At 38.1% G+C, this 24344-nt stretch overlaps 1 protein-coding gene across 1 annotated transcript in view; it reads left to right on the top strand.

Annotated features, from left to right (window-relative positions):
- The window catches only part of ppp1r9ba (protein phosphatase 1, regulatory subunit 9Ba), a 47088-nt gene extending 22984 nt beyond the window's left edge, over positions 1-24104 (top strand). Inside the window, exons 3-11 of the mRNA XM_067412459.1 lie at positions 3436-3568; positions 6406-6526; positions 7613-7717; positions 12915-13050; positions 18369-18512; positions 19022-19075; positions 19216-19445; positions 19618-19714; positions 20567-24104. Coding sequence (XP_067268560.1) covers positions 3436-3568; positions 6406-6526; positions 7613-7717; positions 12915-13050; positions 18369-18512; positions 19022-19075; positions 19216-19445; positions 19618-19714; positions 20567-20620 — 1074 coding nt within the window. The 3' untranslated portion in view covers positions 20621-24104. The remainder of the gene's footprint in view (positions 1-3435; positions 3569-6405; positions 6527-7612; positions 7718-12914; positions 13051-18368; positions 18513-19021; positions 19076-19215; positions 19446-19617; positions 19715-20566) is intronic.
- The last annotated feature ends 240 nt before the right edge of the window (positions 24105-24344 follow it).

The raw sequence follows: 24344 nt of genomic DNA, 5'->3' as shown, positions 1-24344 counted from the left end.
AGTATCAAACCTAAGTCATGTTATGAAATGTAAGTGAAAACAGAATTTAGTTTGATATTTTGGGAAATTAAAGAGAAAGTTCACCTAAAATGAAACTTCATTCATCATTTATCACTTCTCTGGCGTTTTAAACCTGTAGGACTTTCTTGTGTGAAGTGGAAAAGGAGAATATTTTGAAGAACATTAACTCTGATCCTTTCCAAACACTGTGACCATAGCTGTTCACGCAAAAATAAAAATTCTGTCCCAGCTACGCAACTGACAAGTTCATAAAGAGATCATATGTATTAATTGAGTGCTTTGGACCAAATTTTCTGAAACTTTATATGATGAACAGATTTTATTCACATATAAACATTCATCAACTCACACATCCTTGTGGTTCAATCTGTGTCTTTTCAGAAAATATGGACTGTATACTTATGGATTAGATCTCTTCTATGAACTTTTTGAAGTGTCAACGTTCCGTAGCTGTCGATGGAGGCTCTCAAATTTCTCAGATTTCATGAAAATATCTTTGTTTGTGTTTCAAAGATGAAGGAAAGTTTAGGTTTTGGGGGGGAAGAAAAGCTTTAAGATCCAAAATAAAGCATCATAAAAGCAGTTTATGACTTAAGTGCTATTTTCTTCTCAAGCCATATTATATGAGTGTGGTTCTCTATGTGAAAACCACACTCATATTGAAGATATTCATGGCTAAGTCTTCCCCTCCAATGTGCTGTTAAAGGAATAGTTTACCCAAAAAAAATTCTGTCATCATTTACACACCCTCATGTTGTTCTGAACCGTTATGAGTTTCTTTCTTCTGCTGAACACAAAAGAAGATATTTCAAAGAATGTTTGTAACAAAGCAGATAGAGCAGCCATTTACTATCAGTATTTTCCCCTACTATGGTAGTGAATGGTTGTTCTATCTGCTTGGTTACAAACATTCTTTCAAATATCTTCTTTTGTGTTCAGCAGAAGAAAGAAACTCATAACGGTTCAGAACAACATGAGGGTGTGTAAATGATGACAGATTTTTCGTTTTTGGGTGTACTATCCCTTTAATCACTGTGACTAAATCATTGAATCAGTAAGTTCAACTGAAGAACCATCATTTTTTGGTGGCAGATCATTTGAGTGATATAAAACTTGTATAGTTTTTTTCCAGATCTTTTATCAAAAGAAAAGTAGCAGCCTATTAAATGAAAAACATTTTTGGGGTGAAATATTCCTTAAAATGGGATGAAAATACTGAGTGAGTAGATGAATAAATGGAGATGAAATAAGAGGAAGTGAGTGGTTGTGAAAGACACATACTCAGTGGTATGGGGTGGGCTAAGGAAGTTGAAAATGACTAAACAAAGATTAGAAAAAAGAGAAGCTAGGGGGAAAGTCAATGTCTGTAATTTTACTGCATTATGTCCTTGTGTACCAAACTATTGATGTGCAGAATTTTCACATTTCCAAGAATAAGATAAGTTGACGGCAGCACCAGCGGAGAGACAGATGGGTACTGATCACTGCGTTACTCAGCTACTGATGTAGATTTTCTCTATCAGCAGTTTTTTATATACTTTTTATTTCCCACTGCAGTAGGGCATGGGGGGGAAAAAATGTTTTTAATCATTAGTTTAAATGAATCTGTAAAACTTTGCCTTGTTTGAAATAACATAATTCATAATGATGACATAAACCATATTCAAAATGAATTATTAACTTTGTTAACTTTATTAAGAATCAATGGTGTCTGGTAAAAGAAAAAAAATCACTCCGATTGTGTAAATCAAAATATATTAATATAATAATCATATTGAAGTAATATTTGAGAAATATGGCCATATATCAGTGCAGCTGTGATTTAGCTGCAAGCACTAAATGATTAAATATTTTTAAACAAATCAGTTTAATACATAATTCTGCCACTAGTTTCATTCTTGAAAGAATCAGCATTTTTAAACGACTGGGTTGAGTGAATATTTCAATGATTCGCTCATCAAGATTCTCCTTTTGATGCGTTTTTGAACAAATCTGTTAAATGAATGATTCAAACGACTCACTCGCTTGTCAGCATTTACTTGGTATCATCAGCATCTGGTTCAAATGGAAACATTTCTCCTCTATTGTGCTGCCATATATCTCATTGTTTTAACACAGGGCTTTAGCAAGCTTAGATCAAAGACAAATCTAAAAGCTGTTACCACAAGATATTCAGCTGATGTACACAAGTGTTTCTTAAAGCCTCATGGGTAAACTGTGGTGCTTTATATAGAATGGCACTCTGTTTCCGGAGCAAGGCTTACTGTTGTAGTTCTCAACTGTTATAAATGAACCCACAGTGATACACCCATGTGCTTGTGTGGTTTCATGGCCCCGGTCTCTCTGACGGTGAACATGATGCATTACTGTAGCTGTATAAACTACTGCATCAGTGGCAACCAGAAAAATAACTTTTACTCAAGAAGATGACTTAAGGTCTGGACGGATATTTCTAAAGGTGTGAAATTTTCACTATAAAATAATGATCGTCTCCCATAAAACAATCGGACTTTTTTTTTGTCAGGTTACAGCAGCATGCCTCAGTTAGCACCTGCTGGTAGATGTCATAACTACACCATCTGTATATTATGTATAATATTAGAGATTATAGTGTTTTGCTATTTTTTTTGTGTCTTAAGAAATATCTTATTCAGATATTTTGGCATTTTTATGACATGGCAAGGTTATTTCAGGTTGTTAAATGACACATAATGTAGCTTCAAATAAAATGTATTTATATCTATGAATGAATACAAATGTATTTTTTTACCCTAAAATGATTTAAAAACGTTTTAATCATTATTAATTGTTGTATACACAGATCAGCCATAACAATATGACCACCGTGACCTTCCTAATGTTGTGTTGGTCCCCCTTTTGCTGCTAAAAAGGCAAGATGCTCTGACCCAGTCGTCTAGCAATTACAATTTGTCCGGTGTCAAACTCACTCCAATCCTATTGCTTGCCAATTTTTCCAGCTTCTAACACATCAACTTTGAGGACAAATGTTCACGTGTCAATTATATCCCACCCACTAACATGTGCCGTGATGAAGAGATAATCAGTGTTTTCTCTTTCACTTCACCTGTCAGTGGTCATAATGTTATGCCTGATTGGTATAAATGCTTTTCAAATCCATATAAAATCAACATGGATACAAAACTATATTTCTAAGAACTTGGTGCAGGTATCTTATATTTGACAAGAATTTCAATCTGAATCATTATTAATGTGATTTTGAGGTGATTTTGAGTTCTTGATGGTTTGCACCAACTGCTGAAAACTTGTTGCTGCCCAGTGAGTCGATGTGCTGCCGTCAGTGTCTGACCAATATAAAAAAGCAAGTTAAAAGCAAAAACAGTTGTTTAATTAGACTCTATACAAACTCAAGCTTTTTGACTTTTGTTTTCCCAGGTTTTCACCACATACTCCAACGAGGACTATGACAGACGCAATGATGAGGTTGACCCCATGGCAGCTTCGGCCGAGTATGAGCTGGAGAAGAGGGTGGAGAGACTGGACCTATTCCCTGTCGAGCTGGAGAAAGGTTCGTGACCCGCCGTACTAGACTTTGTGTGTTTTAGAGCCTCTGTGGTATGTTGTCTTAAGGGTCCTTAACTTCCTGTTTCTAAACAAACCGACTGAAGCAGCTTGTTTTTGTCTGTAAAGTAAGCAGCTTTTGCTGATTAGAAAGGGATATTAGAAAGCCTTCTCTCCTTAAGCAGTCTGGTGGTTACCATAGCTAATAACTACGTGAAATATCACAGCGTACACAGGGGCGTTTGTGTTCAGCTGTGTGTAGAGTTTATATTGCAATGATCATCGTCCTATTTACATCTTATAAGCATGTAACAGTTACACTCAAGGTGCGCTTGTAAAAATAAGTGATTAAGAACAAGACCATTCCACGAGGATTATTTGAAATCAAATGTGTTTATAATTGCTAAATAATTATAATCTCAAAATCTGGTCAAAAGATTTACAATCACAGGATTAGTCACATACTAATCCTAGCTCATTATCCCAAAATGTAGTTATTTGTGTCTAAAAGCCTTAAACCTCTCTAAAGTGCCCATTTACTTTTGAATACTTAAATTTCAGTTAGTTGTTGAAGCAACTTTTCTCATCTTTAAGCTTTTAATAATTTGTTTTAATTTAGAATTATTTTAAATACTAAACACTTTTTAAAAATGGTTTTATTCTTAGTTTTAGTGAACAGCAAGCAACACTGATTTAAAGATGTTGTTTTGCTATATTGAACAAAGTACTACCTAGATAAATAACTAAATCTCTAATTTCTGCAGTCTTCCTACTTAAAAGTTTGATATGGACAAGATTAGGGCTTGGCATTATCTTTTTTGCTCACCAGCCGCTGTGGCTAGTGGTTTTTTAATATTACTAGCCACTCCGCATTTTCACAGGCCACAACTTTGACATATATACCGTTGTGGAACTGCCATATAGATAATTTTAATATTATCTGTTTCATAATTTGGCAGTAGGTATGTGAGGCTGCTTTCAAGTTTTAAGACCTGGTGCATGGTACTATTATACTTATACACATGCATTTTCTCACATCAGTGTATGTTCACTAAAAACCAAGGCCGGCATTTTGACTATTTTGTGTGTACTTGACTGTTCAAGCGCAATCAGCAGTGAAAAAGAACTCAGAATTCAGTACCGAGAGGCGGCTTTATGTGCTCACTTTGGGTGTAAGCACAAAATCTGCAAGAATGAGTAAAATTATGCTCAATACATGCAATCCCACGGTGAAATTAAAGCCCTGTGACATCAACAATATTTATCCGGACCAAATGAAAAGAGTGAAAAAGAGTGTGGGGAGGCGGGTTTGTGTGTAATTTACTGTCGGAGAGATGAGAGAGCTAGACAGCGCAGCTGGTATCGTGTATCTATCGTGCAAACAATGAAACAGTATTGGAAGTTTTTTAAATGTTTAAGTCCCAATATGTATCAAGTGTCAACCTTTTTTTTTTAAAGTGTATATATTAGCCTATATATAAAGTTTAACCTGCCAAAGTGGCTTGTAGGGGAGGCCGCTTTACACGCCGCGCAAGTCCACCCGCATTTGGTGGGTTGGCGGGTGTTGATTTCCAGATTAAATATTTCTGTCATTATCTACTCCCTATCGAAAACACCATAAAGCACTTTTAAAGTAGTTTGTGCAACTTGTCGGCTATATTCCACATTTTCTGAAACAATGAATTTAAATTTAGAACAGACTAAGGGCCCTATTTTAACGATCTGAAACGCAAGTGTCAAAGCGCGAAGCGCAAGTAACTTTGTGGACGGGTCTCGGCGCTGTTGCTATTTTCCCGGCGGGATAAATGGCTCTTGCACCCGGCGCAAATCTAAAATGGGTTGGTCTGAAGTAGCTTCATTATTCATAGGTGTGGTTTGGGCGTAACCTGAATAAACAAATCAGAGCGTCATCCAACATTCCCTTTAAAAGTAGGTGCGCAAGTTCCATTATGGATCGCTATTATTATGGCGTATTGACCAGGCGCACGCATGGAGCAGTTCACAGCCGAGGAGACTGATGTTCTTGTAAGAGCAGTGAAAGACAGAGAAGTTGTGTTGTATGGGGATGGGAGAAACCCACCCAAAATAGCGTCGGTTAAACAGTTTTTTCAGTTTTTCAGTCGATTTTTTTTCCTGGTTCTTGACGGACAAACCAATTTGTGTCCTTTTATACATATATGTCTTGCCACTATTGGGCAAACAGGTCTGATCCTTAATTACTTCAATTAGCCTGAATAATTTGTAAGCTAGATTTATGCCTATTTTTTCACATCTTCGTGGCACACCACAATGATTTCCGTCATCTCGTGTTAATATTTTTTTAGTGTAACAGTTTATGATTTGCAAAAATAACTGTTGCATCTGTGTAGATTACATGAGCAAAGTGTATGCGTGTTGTGCACGCTATACATTATGGTCAAGCATGCGCCCTTAAAATAGCATAATGAACAACAACGCACCACTGACTTTAGACTAGTTTTTTTTTGGTCAGTGGCGCAATTGTTTAATGGAACAGCAAAATAGCACTAGGGATTGTTTGCGCCGGAACACGCCTCCTTTTTTGCGCTGAACCGCCCAGGGAGCGCAAGTTCATTCACTAGTTTAGCGACGTGCTTCTGTGGAGGGAAAAGCGCGCTTTGCACAGGTGCAAAATAGGAATGAGACATGTGTAGGTGTACAAAGTCAATTGCGCTGGGTGCAAGATAGGGCCCTAAGTGTTTTTCGCTATGAATTCCACTAGATCTCAAATCCTGCTTATGCTGCCGCATATTAAAACTAGGTGTTGTGTTCATTTACGAGACAAATGAGCTAGTCATGAATAACACTGTGATTCCTTCCGGTCAGATAAAGACGGATTGGGAATCAGCATCATCGGGATGGGTGCCGGTGCAGACATGGGCCTAGAAAAACTGGGAATCTTCGTCAAAACGGTGACGGATGGAGGAGCCGCCCACCGAGACGGAAGGTCAGTAATTATTGGAGACGTGTGGGATTTACATGGATTTAAGCGAATATGAAAGAGTGAAAAGAAAGTGGAATTCCTTTACCTTCTGTCCGTCTGTAGTACCAGGACATCTGTTTTTATCAGTTAAGTCGGCAAAATGAATTAAAAGTCACAGAGGAATCAATAGGCATGCAGTGGAAACTATGATGCTGATGCTTTTTTAGACTGATATGAGAACACGTTCATGCTTTGTAATTTTTATAACAGAAGTCCATCATGCTTGACTGAGAATTCAGTCAACACGCATGAATGTAAGAAAGGATGATGTGTAGTTTATTGATCAAAATTCTGTAGAATATAATTGATCTGATTTCAGACAATGAGTCGTGGAAATCATGGAGAAGCTACTTTTCCTGTCAAGCTCAAGAGGTTTGAAAACATAACGGTGATGCAGCCTAGAGAAGCCCATGACAGATCGCAGGAGATTCAGCGAGTGTTATATTCTTAATAAAAATCCACAACGTTATTATTTCTCTCCGGTCTTGAGTCAGTAGATTCATGGTGCATTGCAGTGGCTTCCTTCTCATTTTGCCATGACAGTTAGAAACCTAGAACCCACAGGAGAAATACAAATCTAATAAGCCAATGCTAAAAAATGAGCTGTAACCACATGTGTCTTTCCAAGCACCTAGATATTGAATGGGACTGACTTTAGCGCTAAGAAACGACCTCATCCTCACTTTCTGGCACCTGGTCCTTCTGCTGTCAATCAAACCTACGTCTGTCCTGACAAACAGGCTGCCCGGGGCCGTTTTGGATGGGGTTGGATAGTTTGACATGTTTTGTGACTGAGAGGGTCAGTCGATCATTTTAACGGCCTGGAATACAAGAAGTGCTTTAGTTAAGTGGGGCAATGATTCACTGCCGCTGTCGGTCAGTTTTCAGGTCTATTTCAGACCATGTACATTACTTCTTTGGCAATGTCATTTTCTTTCCACAAAGAGTGATGAGATTGATCAGTAGCTTGGCCCAAGTTGTAGCAGCCATTTTACAGATGCACTTTTTTTCTCCCTGAGCTGTTATCCTGGTTCTTTTTCCTTTCGGCAGGATCCAGGTGAATGACTTGATCGTGGAGGTGGACGGAACCAGTTTGGTGGGCGTGACCCAGAATTTCGCTGCATCAGTCCTCAGGAACACCAGCGGCACTGTCAAGTAAGGAAACAACATTTGCATAGTAGCTTTTGGAAAAGAGTCAAATTGCAAAATGTTTGTATAAATGTTTTGAATTATCGCTGTCCATTTTATTTTTTTAATGATCAAATGCTAAGTAACAAAATACTTTCCATGTGTTCCCTTTCTAACAAAATTGTAATGTTTGATTGTAATCATAATGACAAATCTGATGCTTACAAAAAATATATAAACCTTGACAAAAAGTAGTCTTTTAGAATGTCTAAATATATATCTAAATGCAAAACCTAATCAAATTAAAAAATGATGTCTAAAAAAACAACTGGATTCCAAAAGCATCTATATATTTATATAGGGAGCTATACAGACTGTTACACGACATATACACGACTATCATCTCTGATATTGCCTTTATAATGCAGCTATACACGACATAAGTATAATGCAGTTACACAACATCAAAGTCCCTATCAAGGAAAGTCTGTTCACTCAGCGGCCATATCTGCAACGCCTCCGGGCTATCTATTTAAATCATAGACAGTAAAAGAAATGGACTGAGCGATCCCATTGACGTCAACGGCGAAATAATGAAGTCAACCTAGGGGCACTCACTTCCTGATGGCTGAGCGAACTGCGCCGGCTCAGACTGAGCTTGAGGACGTAGATGTGACGTGAGCCTCCTGTCTGACAGCTGTAGGTCTTCTAGTAGTTGTGGAAAGTGAAAGCTGAATCACGTTGTTTAAATATTTTCTCCCGTTGCTTTTGGTTCACTATGGGCTTCTCCCCATTCTTCCCCCTTGACTTTATCAGACTTTATGTCTCCACATCCCCCCGACTGTCTCATAGACAGTAAAAGATTGCCTGCGAGCGTCTCCTCGGGTCTATACGGTAATTTCTCAACTGTGCGACAGAGTCGCGTTGGTTATGACGCAATCGTTAGCCTATTTTTACAAAAACAGCTTCTGCGGGGCGATAGTGTAAGATACAAGGTAACGGAGCCTTTTATGCATTGTCGTGTTTCTTTAGAAATAAACAATGGACAAATGGAGTCTTTAAACGTCTCAGATGTAAAGTTATTCACTGTCAAAGTGACTCAAAAATGAATGGGAGTCAATGGGATGCTAACAGCAGGTGATGGCTTGGATAGCAATGGCAGCCCCTAGGGGTGGAACGCTTTCCGAGCGCTAGATTACCCCCTTGATTTAAATGGGGGAATCTTGGAATCTCATAGCTTGCCGAACTTACAATTAAATAACATTTTTCAATTCGGCAACAAAATCTGACACGAACTGTCCCATAAAAGTGGTTCCTTATTCGGTTATATAAGGTTATTTTTCAGGCTAAACGAGCCAATGCACATATGCAGTCCTAAATGGAGTCTCAGGTTTCTATGGGAACGGGAGCTTCTAACACCAGCTGCGGTGACGCAATGACTTTACCAGTCAGCGATTGGCTCTTTTACTTTCGAAGGCGGGACTATTCCGCCATATTCATGTTGCAGTTTCTCCAATTCATGAGTAATCAGGGTCCCCGCGGAGTCTTAAAAAGTCTTAAAAAGTATTAAATTTCAGAATCAAAATATAAGGCCTTAAAAAGTCTTAAATTCGCGGAAGCATTGCGTTCTAGGTCTTAAATAGTCTTAATTTTCCTACGTCCATGTAACGCAACCTCATTGAAACGCTCTCACCTCCCGCAGCACGCGCGCACGTGTGTGTGTGTGTGTGTGTTTGTTCCGTGGTGTTTGTAGTTCTTTCTTTCGCTAGACCAACTATTGTTCGCTCTATTACAACTACAAATTAGGCAAGCATGCCACGTGTATTGCAGCCAATCACCTTTCGTGTTATTGGCACGAGCCTCTTTCTGATCGTATCCCACAGACGCATAAAACAGATTTTATTCTTCAGCTGAATCTGACGGTTCTTGCACTTCCGCGATCATGAACGCGAAGGCGAATCTTTCTCACCATCTTGCATAATGACAACATAAAAGTATAATATACTCGATTGCACTAAATAGAGTTAATAACAGGGATGTAAACGCCGAACTCCGATGTCAGGCTGTGTGTGTTTGCTGCCTGTCAGCGCTCGCGCGAGTGTATTGAATGTGTTATTTTTAGGCTCATTAGCCTAACGTTACTCTTGAACGATCAAATATACACATTATGCACATATGTCTATATCCTGATTTGAGTTAAAACGTTTGGGAACTGTCAGTAAGTACTGGATCTGGGCATTAAGCTCACAAAGTGAAAGCAAACTAATATAGCTTAACAACAACACAAACGGGGAAAACAGCACTTACACTTAAAGGAACACTCAAACTTTTTTAGAAATCGGGCTTATTCTACTTTGCTACATTTAGATATGTGGGGAAATGCATTTTAAGCTAAGCTAGCGGCGACCCTGCCAAACTAAAACAATGCATGCACTGAGACAAATGCATTTGCCAAAATATCTAAAGGGTTTATCCAAAAGAAGTTGAATAAGCCCTATTTCTAAAAACAGTGGAGTGTTCCTCTTTGTATGCATCTTTATGTTGTATTTATTTGTCCTATTGTCATTTGTTTATAAGTATATATTTTATTACTGACCGATTACTTGATTACGTTATTACAACGTTTTACTTATATTAAGCAATTGCTTATTGCTGTGGTTTACTTTTAAGATGTTGGTCATATTTCCCACCCCAAGCGATCGAGGTATTAAAGATAGATAGTGCACTACTGGAACAGCCTTTTTTGTTTTTGTAATATGCCTACCAAACAAGATTCATGCATTTTGTTAGTTTTATTGCCATGTGTGATCATTGTGCATCTAACATAATAATATGGTTAATGTTGCATCCTAGTTATGAAAAAATAAAAATCTATGAAAGTGACCACCACAAAAAAATTATATATATATATATATATATTAGGGCTGGGTATCGATTCAGATGTTTAGATTCGATTCGATTTTGATTCACAAGTCCTCAAATCGATTCAATTTCGATTCTCAATTCGATTTTCGATTCAACTCAAATGAATATAGATTTAATAAATACTATAGGTATTTATAAAAAAGAACAGTGAACATAAATGTGTAATTAAAAAGAAATGAAGAGCCACAATCATGTATGTAAAACTTTTTATTTTAGGTACACCTGAGTACATTAAAACAGAACGCATCTCTATATTTAAAATCCATACAATTGTTAAATACAATTTTGATGCAACTTTATTTAAAAAATGTATCTGAGAAGTATTTTATGGATGTTTTGATATATTTATTCTAAAACATAAAAAGCTAGGATATTGGATGTTTTTTTTTTAGAAATTTTCAGTACACGACAAGCTTTTCTTGCAATTTTGCTGCTCATGTGTGCAAATTTACTTTTCATACATGAGAAATGCGTTCATTATTTTTTTAGTCTATGTTAGTTGTAGTGGTAGTTGTCGTGGTAACGGACAACAATACCTGTGGACTAACTATTATTAGAGGAAATCTGTTTATAATATAAGCTAATAGGGTTTGAATTATTGATCCTGCGCTGTATATGGACTATAATTTGAATATGTCTATAATGGCTAACGTACGTGCTTAAGTGACTGCTCAAGTTTGATCCTAATGCAAGGCAAGCATTCGCGTGTATGTAATTATTTTTAGCAGTTGTGTGATTGGCTGTGTGTGTGTGTGTGTGTGTGTGTGTGTGTGTGTGTGTGTGTGTGTGTGTGTGTGTGTGTGTGTGTGTGTGTGTGTGTGTGTGTGTGTGTGTGTGTGTGTGTGTGCTCGGCTGTGTGAGTGTTGTCACATAAAATGGTTCCGCAGATTTTTAGTATTACTACAGCATTTTACCTCAGCTTCATAAAAGTCGACAACGCACCGGAAGCTGCCATTTAAACACTGAATGGATAAATGATGTGCGCCTGTTGCTCCTTTGTAAGATCACGCAAGGCAAATGGGTGACATCTAGTGGAGAAGACTAGTAATTAGATTTCAATGTTAGCGGAAATAAATATTTAAAAAAATCGATTCATGGCATTTGAGAATTGATTCTGAATCGACCAGATTTTAAAAACCGATTAATCGAAAAATCGATTTTTTTTTTTGCCCAGCCCTAATATATATATATCCTAATCCTGGTGGGATTGAGCTATGAATAATAAGTTCACTAATACTTTGTTCAATTTAAAATAAATTAAATAATATAAGTTTAAGTAATTGAGTGATTCTGGATTTCTTATGCATGTTTTTTTATTGCGCAATATAGGTCTTAAATTTTATTCATAATGGTCTTAAAAAGGTCTTAAAAAGTCTTAAATTTGACTGGGTAAAACCTGCAGATACCCTGGTAATAGTGAACCGTGTTTCTATATCTATAGTCTTTGATGACATTACACATTTTTAACATTTTTGACCAGATGGCACTATTCTCACTTCGAAAAAGTGGATTTTAAAGGCGTTTTCTCTTTTTTTTAATGTGATATCTTGAATTTTTTGAAAAATAATACAAATAAAATAAATATATTATTTCTAATGGAAAAAATAGCTCATGAAAATGGTATAAATATTGCATAGTATCATACAATTTTAAATAGTAATCAAAATATATTATTGTGTTAAAAACGGTTGCGAATGCACTTTTCGAGATTTGTTGATGAATTTAGGTAGACCTCAGGCTTTATTGTATTAGAACTTTATTTCCCTCTTGTTAATCCAGCATTATCTTCTGTGGTCTCTTTTGTCAGATACTCACTGCCTCACTATCATCTCTAATATTGCCTTTATAATGCAGTGTATCAATAAGATTGCTGCTTTCTGTTGCTTTGACCTGTGTGATTGTATCTACAATCAAAATGAGGGATTGGATATTTGTGGCAATTCAAACAAGCTGACGCATCTGCGTCCTGTTTTCTCTTAATCTGCCTTGCCTTGGCTAGGCGTGGATGGTCTATGATTGTAGTGCAGGGAATGGAAAATGTGATTAATAGACAAGGCTTAAGCCCACTGGGAGAGAACATGTTTAATAATAACTTTTATTTTTGTGGAATTCCTCGACTGACAATCAGCCGCTTTTAATACAGTTGAAGGCATCAGGATGGTGATGAAGTTTTTGAGGGCTTTATCATCTTTTCAGCAGATCTTTTCCTTATATCTTAACTAAACCTCACCCCTCAAAACACCACAGAAATGACAGCTAGTCCACCAGGTCACCTGATTGGCTGGTGTTTGTGTTGCAGGTTTGTGATTGGCCGAGAGAAGCCAGGGGAACAGAGTGAGGTGGCCCAGCTGATCCAGCAGACACTGGAACAGGAGAGATGGCAGAGGGAAATGATGGAGCAACGCTACAACCCCTACATGGAAGAGGACGAAGAGGTAAAGCTTCATAAGATACGCAATGGGGCAGTCAGCCATTCAATTTGTGACTAGATTGTGCATATCGAGAGGTCACATTTTGAAAAAGAAAAATCTAAATCCTGGCTATCACTATTTAACGTGCATTTAGGAACACAACATGAGCCAACCATCTTCACATGCTTCTAATGAGAAGCGCTAAGCTTTTCTGTTCAAATACAAGTTTGATAGTTTAATGTTTGAAAATAAAGAAATCAAAACGGCCATAACTATAAGTAGTGTAATTTTATACTTGCAAATTAAAGTGAGATATGACGACAGTAATATTTCTTATTCTTTTAATCATTTTTATTTATAAATAACAATAATAAGTATTATTAATATCATTAATTTATATCCATGTTGATATATAATTACAATATTTGGCCAAATTGCAAAACCCTACAAACAATCACAGCAAACGTGATTTTTTTTAAAATCACAATCACAATTTTTATCAGAAAAATCACATTTAGATTTGAATGCACTAAACAGTGCAGCCCTTATTTCTATTTTCAAACATGGTTTTAATATCTAAACCATTAGACCAATTTAAATTAACCTATTCATTGGAAGTATTTCAATATATTATATTATATTATATTAATTATATTTTGCCAGTGACTGAGACTTTTTTGGTGTACACCCCCCACATTCGTTGTATACTGATGAAAGTGTGTTCACCCTGTATTTTTCAGGTAGTTTAGAAGTTAGCAGGCTGTTAACATGAGCACTTCAGAAGAAAAAAAAACATTGTAGATTTTGTCAAAGTTTGAGAGGGTCATGTCATCAAAAAGAGTTTAGCATAAAAGAATATATGACTAGATTATAAAGTAGTGTATTTAGCTTGAAAATGTTTTGGGGGCTTAAACTGTGAACCTATTGCAAAATGATAAAAAATGTATAAGATGTCTTTTAGATATTTGTGGGTGTTATAGAACATCTAGTAAATCTATTTTTTTGCCTCTAACTGAGTGTGGCACCCCTATGCATAGCATATGTTACTCCTTTTTTGTCTGGAAATCCCAGCCGGTGTGTGTCATACTTTTCAGCGGTCAGCGGCTTTCTTATGAATTACAGACACAAGATTACCGTAGGACTTTCTTCATCACAGCCTTGTCAGCGGCCGTCCGTTTCTGAGCTTTGTATTGGGATGAGAGGAGTTCATGAGACTTAGTTTGTATTTGCCTTGAATTTTAAACAACCACGTTTGAATTTCTGATTCATTCAGTAAAACTTTGTTGGTGGAAAGGACAAACTTTCCATGTTAAGAAATGCTTAACACAAATACTGTAAATCTTACAGACAAAGAGGTGAAGAGTAAAGTGACTAATTTCCCACATAGTGTTTTGTTTACTTCAGAGACTGTAATCATATACATTTAGTTATCTGCATCAGCTTGTTTTCCCATCTCTAATATATCATTTTCACTCGAGTATGTGACAGATTTATGGAGGAATGATATTTTACCTTGTTCTTGGCAGTGCATCAACACACACTCCAGTTGTTTATGACATGTTTAAAATGCTCAGTAGTGTTTTCAACAGCTAATACAATCTAATTGCATTCATCTTACTGTGCTCCTTAATGGCGGGTTATTAGAAGTGATTTTGTGCATGCTGTGGACATGATGTCAACATTTCTTCATCAAACAGAAACTATGAAATAACAATAATGAGCTCTGATTTAAAGCATTCATTGCTTTAACACGTTCAACCTGTACATCATGTACATGTCTGATAACTGTCCTCCACACCTGCCCACATAGCTATGGCGTGAAGGGAATTGATTAATAATTATGATGTTAAATATTCACAAGTTCTCGCATTTGATATTCTTGGAGATCTTGGGTAGAGCAGACTTCCATCACAGTGCGTCTCGCGGCTTAATTTGCCAACTCAGTGCCCTCTGAGTGCGTTCTCCTTCGCAACACTGAGCGCACGTCAGTCTAATGCTGCCTTAACGTTTGACAAGTGCCAAAACAGACCGTTTGCCTGCTACTTCACCCACATGGCAGAGTTCAGACCGATACATGAACCAAAGGAGAAAGAATGACAAACTGGCCTTTCTGAGATAGAAAAAAAACATTTGTAAATACAGAGTGTGTATATATATATAAATATATATAAATCTTAAAGGGGGGGTGAAACACTCAGTTTCAGTCAGTGTCATGTCAATCTTGAGTACCTATAGAGTAGCATTGCATCCTGCATATCTCCGAAAAGTCTTTATTTTTTTATAATTATATAAGAAAGATGCGCTGTTCCGAGTCTTTCCGAAAAAAGCCGAGCGGGTGGGGGCGTGTCGTGTGAGCGGAGCTAAATAATGACGTGTGCAGCAGCGCGCTGCTATTGTGTTGAGTCGAGTGCGTCGTAAAGCAAAATAAAAATATGGCTTTTAATCAGATACAGCCATACATCTATGATCCGGAATCAGACCCAGAGGCTGCAGTTGAACAGGAGCAGCAGCAAAAACGACTAGAGCAGGACGTCTCTATGTGGTACAAGTTATACACTAACTATATAATATGCTTAGCGGCTTGTGTTATTTACATATTTATACTTGAATTATATCGTCGTATTTTTGTCTTTGAAGGTGTACATGTGGGAAGTGCAGTTGTGCACGTGTGTTTGTGTGTTTACGCGTGGTTTGTGTAGACAGGTTAAGTTAGTGTTTACATAGAAAGACACGGAATAGTAGCGCATTTGAATGAAGAAGCGTGCTTATTTAGTTCAACATATTTCCCCACTCTTTGTGTATTGTTGTTTGGAGTGCTTTTACAATACACAAACATAAAGTTACACATATAGTGGCCAGCTAAACAAATGTACACGCACTACACATCGCATGCTCCATTGATCAATTAACTATACGTGATCATGTTTGGGCTACTTGATGAGCATAGGCAAAAACACAGACATTTGAAGCAGTCTCACTCACCGCCTGCGGTTCTAACGTTGGGACTGCTCCATCATTCAGCATTAGGCGATCGTGAAAATCCGGTGTCATGATAAATCCTGTCCTCCTGTGAAATCGTGTCCGCAAGGACCCCAAGAGCGATTCTATTGGCTGAAAGAAATTTTAATAGGTAATCTGTTCAGAGCCTGATTACAATTCTTACACAATCGCGTTTTGATTTTTGCTGTTTAAATTGTCTTAAAATAGTCTTTAATGTCTTACAAAGCATATAACTGAAGCTATAAGTGCTTATATAAGTATATAATTCAGAACATGTTTTTGCTCCCATTATAGCAATCAATTAAATATTTTAAATAAATGTTTTGCGTGTGTACTTATTATGGCAATGAATTCATAGTTTATTAGTTTATTATTTAGATATTTTTAAACAATTAATTGTCCAGAACCATGTATAACAACTTTTGATCAGGCATTTAAAACCGCTACCAGCGGACACGATTTCACAGGGGGACAGGATTTGTCATGACACCGGCGTCGAGCTGGGCCTTGTTTATGAAACAGTCGGCACCGAAATGCAGCGAACAGATATAAACATTCGCGCAACTCAGTTGCTGATCCGGAAAAGCAAATTCCATCCACTGTTGCCTTAACGCGGGGTTTTGGGGAATCTGTGCAGGACTGTCTTGGTCTGGCAACCAAAAACGCACTTTTTTGGTGACATTGTTATGTGCACATCACCTGTCCAGCATCCTACAAAGCCAGCGCTTTGATGGGCGTAGCCTGTTACTTTCGCTCTCTCCCTCTCTCCCTCTCTCTCCCTCTCTCTCTCTCTCTCCCTCTCTCTCTCTCACGCGCTTCCGGTAGAATTGTCCGTAAGGCCCATACAAGGAAATTCCGCCCCCATTAACGTCAAAGGGGACGCATGATCGCAAAAAACTTGCCGAAACTTATGACTAACCGGAAGTAGTATTTTTGACAAAGAAATACTCCCATCAAACGTCCACCTTAACTTTTGAAACTTTGTCCATGTTTAGTATGGGATTCCAAGTCTTTAACAGTGTAAAAAGATCAGTATGCATGAAACAGCATTTCACCCCCCCTTTAAATTTCAATATTCTATTGCCAAAGTCTATACATGTGTATTTTCCTGAGAAAACTGAAATAAGTTTTTAAGTTAAATGTTAGGTATTAAAAACGATATTATCTCATCTTAAAGGGATAGTTCACCAAAAATGAAAATGGTGTCATCGTTTACTCACCCTCATGTTGTTTCAAACCCGTATGAATATTGTTCTTCTGCTGAACACAAAACTAAATATTGTGGAGAAAATGGGCAATCAAACAGTTGATGGACTTCTATTGACTTCCATAGTATGGAGAAATTGTTTTTTTTCCCCATTTTTAGAACAACTTGAGGGTATACAGGGATGAGGGTATACAGAGGGTATACAAATGACAGCATTTTCATTTTTTGGGTGAACTATCCCTTTAAGATGAGATATTGCGATTCTACGTCATTTACTTGTAATGCTCAACTGATACCAACCTACAAATAGACTGTATAAGATCATTATTAACAAGAAAATAACATTACATCAGAGGAACCAAGATGTTCACCAAGCATTTCTGTCACGTGTCACGAACTGGCTGTTTACCTGATAAGAGTTTACCCTGTTCACTCATCCAGACAGGAAGTCATTGTGCGAGAGTTCGCCTGCCCATGCCCTGACTTGCAGCAGGGGAAGTCCATTGTTAAAAGGATGTTTGTAATGGTGGTGTATTTGCAGTGGCTTTTAGGCTGTGTTGGGTGTAAATCTGGCTTTTGGGGTCAGATTAATTGCAGTTTTGGGATGTGGAAGATGTGTTTTTTTCCAGATATGTTGGGGCATGCAATCTCTCAGAAAAACACTAGAGATTTTGTTTTTGTTTAGTTAAGATCACTCCAAGGTCTCAACAGCTCCCAAATCGCCTCAAATATGGCACATTGATGTATCAAGTGGTTGCAGTTCTTGCAGTTTGCTTTTGTCCAGCTCTACTTCATCTTCCTGCAGTTGAAGTCAATTCAAAATGGTGGTTGGCCAGTCACAGGTTTTCTTAATATATATATATATATATATATATATATATATATATATATATATACACACACACACAGTGTCCTGGCATGAATCCCTTGATCCAATTGGTTTCTGTCTAGCTTAACTCTGACATCTAGTGGTTAATGTTATTAACGCACTGTTATTAACACCAATACATACTTAAAGTCCCGTACATAAACTGATTTTGCTCCATAAAGAACTGACAAAAAATGTATTTGCACAAAAAAAGGTATGCGTTTCAATGTCTGTCTTTGTCTCTTTCAATTTCTTGTCCATGTTCAGACGGGCGAATATGCCACAGATGAAGAAGAAGAGATGAGCCCCATGTTTCCTAATGCCATCGAGGTTTTTGACCTGGCAGAGAATGAAGACATGCTTTCTCCTGTGGAGATGGACCCAGAGAAACTCACTCACAAGTTTAAGGAGGTCAGTAGAACATACAAGGAACTCCTTAACCTGGCCACTCGTATCTATCTATCTATCTATCTATCTATCTATCTATCTATCTATCTATCTATCCATCCATCCATCCATCCATCCATCCATCCATCCATCCATCCATCCATCCATCCATCCATCCACCCACCCATCCATCCATCCATCCATCCATCCATCCATCCATCCATCCATCCATCCATCCATCCATCCATCCATCCATCCATCCATCTAATGTGTCTGTCTGTCTCTGTCTACGCTGTAAAAGGGACATTATATATACACATTATTATACATCTTTTCTTCTAAAAAAATTGCATTCACACTTTGTTTAAAATCCAGAATTATATGCTTCAATGTCGAATTGTAAGTAACAGTAATTGATAACTATTTAGCATTTTTAACCCTTATTCAAAATAAAATAAATACAATAAAAAATGTTTTTACATTATGTACATTAACATTGTTTCCTGTGGATGCCTCCATCTCTGTGTCTCCAGCTCCAGATTAAACATGCTGTGACCCAGGCTGAGATCCAGCAGCTCAAGAGGAAGGTATGGCTGACCGTCACAGACCCCACTTGTACATGTCTTTTAGTCTGCTTGCTTTAGATTTCGGAATAATAAACATATGTAAGAGATCTTTAAACAACCTTTATTTACCCTTGTGACAAGATCTCTGTCTCTCTCTCTAGCTGGCTCACGCTGAGCAGGATAAGCTGCGCTGGCGGATGGAGAGGGCTCAGTTGGAGCAGACGGTGAGAGAGAATAAGGAGCGGATGGAGAAGTTGGAGGGCTATTGGATGGAGGCTCAGAGCTTGTGCCAGGCAGTGGACGAGCACCTGAAAGAGACGCAGACGCAGTACCAGGCGCTGGAGCGCAAGTACAGCAAAGCCAAACGCCTCATCAAAGAGTACCAGCAGAAGTGAGTTTGGGGAATTGTGGATAATAACGAGTCAGACTCAATATAATCATGATTACAAAACGAAAATAAGCATGTATGGGGTTTGTGTTTGAAGGATTTAGACAAAACTCCTTCATGTGACCGAGCGAAAGGGTTTAAACCGTTGTGTATATGTGCACATTTTCTAATGCAGAGAGATTGAGTATTTGAAGAAGGAGACTGCGCAGCGCAGAGCACAAGAGGAGTCAGAGGCCAGCCACAAGGTGGAGACAGAAAATCTCCAAGAGAAGGTGCGTTTGGAAATCAGTATTTGTAGAAACTGACAATTCTCATTCACTCATACATGCATACACCAAATAATCGGAATGAGGTCAGTCGGACTGAAAATCCTTTGTGTAAACATCCAATTAAGCTCAATCCAAATAAAATTCAGATTGGATTGAAAGGGGTGGTGTAGTCCTAAATTGACTCAGCTTTGCCATCACAGGAATACATTATTTTAAATTGTAATAATATTTCACAATATCACAATTTTTACAAAAAGAAATTTGTCAAATAAATGCAGCTTTTGTACAGTATTTAAAGGTGCCATCTGTAAAAATTGAGATAAAAATATCCAAAAAATGACCTACACGCATCAAAAGAATGAGAAGAAATAAGGGCGATGATGTCATTAAAAAAATGTCAAGTTATAGTGCTGTAGAGATATCAACCTTAATTAGTAGTAGCATTACTAGCCCCGGCCCGACAGGTATCGATACACCAGTCTCGGCCATGGGGGGTGGTATGTGGGCAACATAACCACCAGCCAACCTGCCGTACAGCCCACTACTTCATTTCAGTTCAGGGAAGAGAGTGGGCGGATGGCCGAAGCCCTTGGCCCCTTAAATGTATCTGATATGATAAAAATAGCTGTTTTTACCTGACCGGAAAAAGCGGAAGTGCGGGCACCCAGCGACTGTGTCCCGTCCCGTCATAATAAAAGTCCCGGTACTCGCGAGCCATTTAGAATAGGCGCCCTCCAGTGGACGAAAAGTTGCATAGTGCACCTTTAAATAACTTACGAATAAAAGCGCCTACCATGTGTATAAATGTAAAAATGAAGTGTAACTGGCCTAAACTCCAACGTGTTTTTATCTCAGATTACTGACCTGGAGTCAAAGGTTGGCGCTCTGAAGAGCTTGGAGCCTTCGTAAGCCTTCCGCTGTGGAACTGACGGAGAGAACGACAGAAACGCCTTGAACTCCGCCCACTCTACCCTCCGACCACATTTTTCCTCCATGACCTGAAGAACCTGATGAACTACAGGAAACATGCTGAGGGGATGTTACCGGGGACGAAGAGGGGACAAAACAAACACTGTACCAGACGCCTGAGGGACGTCTAGCCATCAGGAGGCCCTTTTTATAGTCATTTATTCTTCTTCTCCTTGTTTCTTTTTAAGCGCCCTTAAAGGTATTATGAGCCTCTCTGCTCTCGGCAGGAATGTAGAACCTCTTCCTTAATAAATGTTCACTCACATGCTTGCAGGAAAAGAACGAAACGGTTGCCGTACGAAGACGACACGGATGCCTACACGCACCCTCAATAAGTGTAGGATCGGCGAGAGGGGTGGCCTGTATAGCAGTGACTGACAAGAGGACTGTTTGTATATATTCTGGCATATATATTTAAATATTAAAATCGCTTAAGCAATGTGCTGGGGGGAGGAGATGGGGTAAGGGCTTTACTTTTCACATCTTGGCAAATAATACAGTGAAAGTCCATTTTTGCATGGCAAAAAAGATGGTCGGGTTTTTTTGTGTGCAAAAGTGGAAAACGGTGTGAAAAGTGTAATCTTGACATTTAGAGGTAGCAATCAGGAGCTTCTCATGTTTGCTTTCTCTGTAAAATATATGGTAATGGAAGTGTTGAATGAATAGGGGCTTATGGGTAATGGTTTCTTCATAGGAGAAGCATCACCCTGAGCTTAAACTCCAGTGCTTGTGGTTAGTTGGTGCAGTGTTTATGTGCACTGCAAATGTGCCTCGGTCAACCCCGCAATGTCACCTGACTCTGTAACGTGACAGTGTAAGGATTCTGAATCAGTCAGAAATATGGCCTTGCTTAATTGCTACACAAAACCATTTACCAGCCCTCTCAGTTTTAAGCAGACTCTTAGTGTGTTTACTCCAATGTATTGGTCTCCGGGGACCGTGTTAAGTGCACTTGGATTGCACTACAGAGTCGTGGAGAATCCTAAAGTTTTATGTCTGTTGGCTTTCATTCTCTTCTGTCCTGCTGGACGTGAATTTATACAGTATTATCATTCCATATACATTGATGTGGAATAACTTTTAGTTATTTTGTAGTGTTATAAGCCACGTTTGTCTCTCTTTTTTTGTCCTTAATGTGTTCTTTTAAATTGTACTCCTGGAAAAACTGGAATTTTGACAGCAATTGTAGGAATTTGAGGCTTTAATGGCCTCAATTTAGCGTGTTGACACAAGCATAATTTACATGTAAAATCTTCGTAAACCCATTCTTATGTACATTTTTGCATCTAATTCAGTTCTATTGTAAGAAAATAACGTCTTGAACTGTCTTTGTCAGCAACTTGCGCACGAGTGTCCTGTTGATGTGAAGCGTCTCAAGACCCTTCGTTCTTTTGTTAAGGCTGCATCCGAAAGCTTAGGTAGCTGACTTGTCTCGCTGACCTAGTCAGCGCTTTTGCGCACAACTCTTAGAATGCAACAAAATAGAGAGTGCTTTAGTAACCCAGACAGCCCGGATCTGGGCCGACACTATGTTGCTGTTAAATATGTAATTACTCATTTTCTAGAAATTAAAATTTAAAACATCAAAATTGGAAAAAGTTGGTCAAAACCACAAAAATGAACACTTTTAAACCCCCATTTCTTTTTAAGCTCAGCTGTCAGGGAATGGAACACACAGGATTGTGGGATATCATAGGGCAGTGAAGGATACAGCTATGCTGCCTTCAAAAATCAGTCACTTGATGGTATCTTAGTAGATAGGATATGCAACACGATCATTGATTTAGGACGTGCCTTGTTGACATTTCAGCTTTTTTTGGATACAGCCTAAACTGAAGAATGTCTTCTGTGTGGACAGCCCTTACAAATCATTGGCTAATCACCTGAGCGCTGTGGAGGGCAGATTATAGATTGGTAGGGTAGCCGTAGCTGTGGCCTGTTCCCTTCACATCAGCCGTATAAATCAAAGAGAAGAGTTTGCCTGGAAAACTAAGCACAGTATCAAACACCCTCAAGAGTATTGGAGTTCTTCCATTCACACCCCATCCCCCCCCCCCCCCATACCCCACCCTCCCAAGCTTTTTTTATGTGATTACATTCATATAGTTTTTAATACATTTTATTTAAATATTACAAGTCATTTTACATTGGTTAAAATGTTGAACAACAGGGTAACTCTGAGAATACAAAGGACAAAGCAGAGTTTTGTCAAACGATGCAACGAATAAATAGGCATATTCTAGGAATCTTAAAATCATTGATATTCTGCAGGTAAGTCTTATACGTCAATCATCTTAAATCTCAAAAAGACTTGAGTTCATGTCGCCTAAAACAATTTTTCAAGCAAGTGAGGAGAAGCACTGACCGTCTCCATTAATTAAATGGGACTATTATCTCAGTTTTACTGCTTTTAATTCGTTGGCTGTTTCACCCTGACTAGAAACCTCATCATTATCTAGCAACCAAGTGCAGAATGTTATTTGAGAAGTTGAATTGAAAGGATTAGACAATGGTTGACGCCGCAGTAAATGTATATAGATCTCAAAAAGAATCAATTTTGAGGGCTTTTTTCTTTTCTTTGCACAATATAAAGGAAACGGTGATTTCCCATCCGCATGGAAGCCCACTGGGTTGACAAGGAGCTAAGACGTTCGAACAAAACGTCATATTTGCTGTGTATAGTTCTGTTTACTGTGAGCCTCTGTTTGCTGGGGTTTATCATTGTAATGTGCTGGCTAGTACACGATGGCCATGTGTATGGATGTCTAGACGGTGGCACAGTTGAAACATGGAAACGTTCATTCATTTTCCCCGTGCGTTACACTGTAAAAACGAGCAAACTGAGTTATGGAGGAAACGGACACTTTAAATCTTATTAACGCTTTTAAATTTCACACTTTAGCTTAGCTTAGCTTAGCTGCTGCCTTTAATGAAATGAATTTGCTTCCATGTACAGGAAAGAGCTCTGTGTTGCTCTCCTTACCTGCTGGTGTAATAGTTGGTTCCTCTTTATTTTTGGTGTCTACAGTGTATTTTAATCGAAATCTAATAATAAAATGAGTACAGAATAACATGATTAAAGATGTTACGTTGTGGTATCATTAAACATGCATCAACTTGCTTGGAAACAAAAGTTGGAGGGAAAAAAATGCAATAACTTGATAATTTGATTGTAATTTCCGTAATTATGACATGCATTTGCCTGACACCTAAAGTAAAACAGGAACGTCATTGATTTTATAGTTGTTTTACGAACTCGACTCCATTTCCTCGGTACTGTTTTAGTTCCTTTTGTACCCCTGCCATGTAAATTGCTACCACATGAAGAAGAGGAAAATGTTCACCATTTGAAACAAGCGTCATCATGTTCAATAATTGCATAAGTCTGTCATAATAAATGCAGCAATGTGCTGAGCAACAGCAATTTTGTCTGTTCTTAAAGGCGATTAGGTTTGACATAGATGATCAGGTGATTTTCTATGATGTTTTGTTGAGTTGAAATGTATTATTTCTTTGACTTTATAGCACCGAGCGACATTGCAAAAATAATGACTGATTCATACAAACATACAGAAGACCATAGGGGCCGTGCATTATTATTTTTCCGTCTATCATAAAAATAAGTGCCGAAAATAATAATGCATTGCCCTCTGTGGATATCATA

Source organism: Pseudorasbora parva, chromosome 2, assembly GCF_024679245.1.
Source record: "Pseudorasbora parva isolate DD20220531a chromosome 2, ASM2467924v1, whole genome shotgun sequence".
Taxonomy (NCBI): domain Eukaryota; kingdom Metazoa; phylum Chordata; class Actinopteri; order Cypriniformes; family Gobionidae; genus Pseudorasbora; species Pseudorasbora parva.
This window is presented reverse-complemented; position numbering and strand designations above follow the sequence as displayed.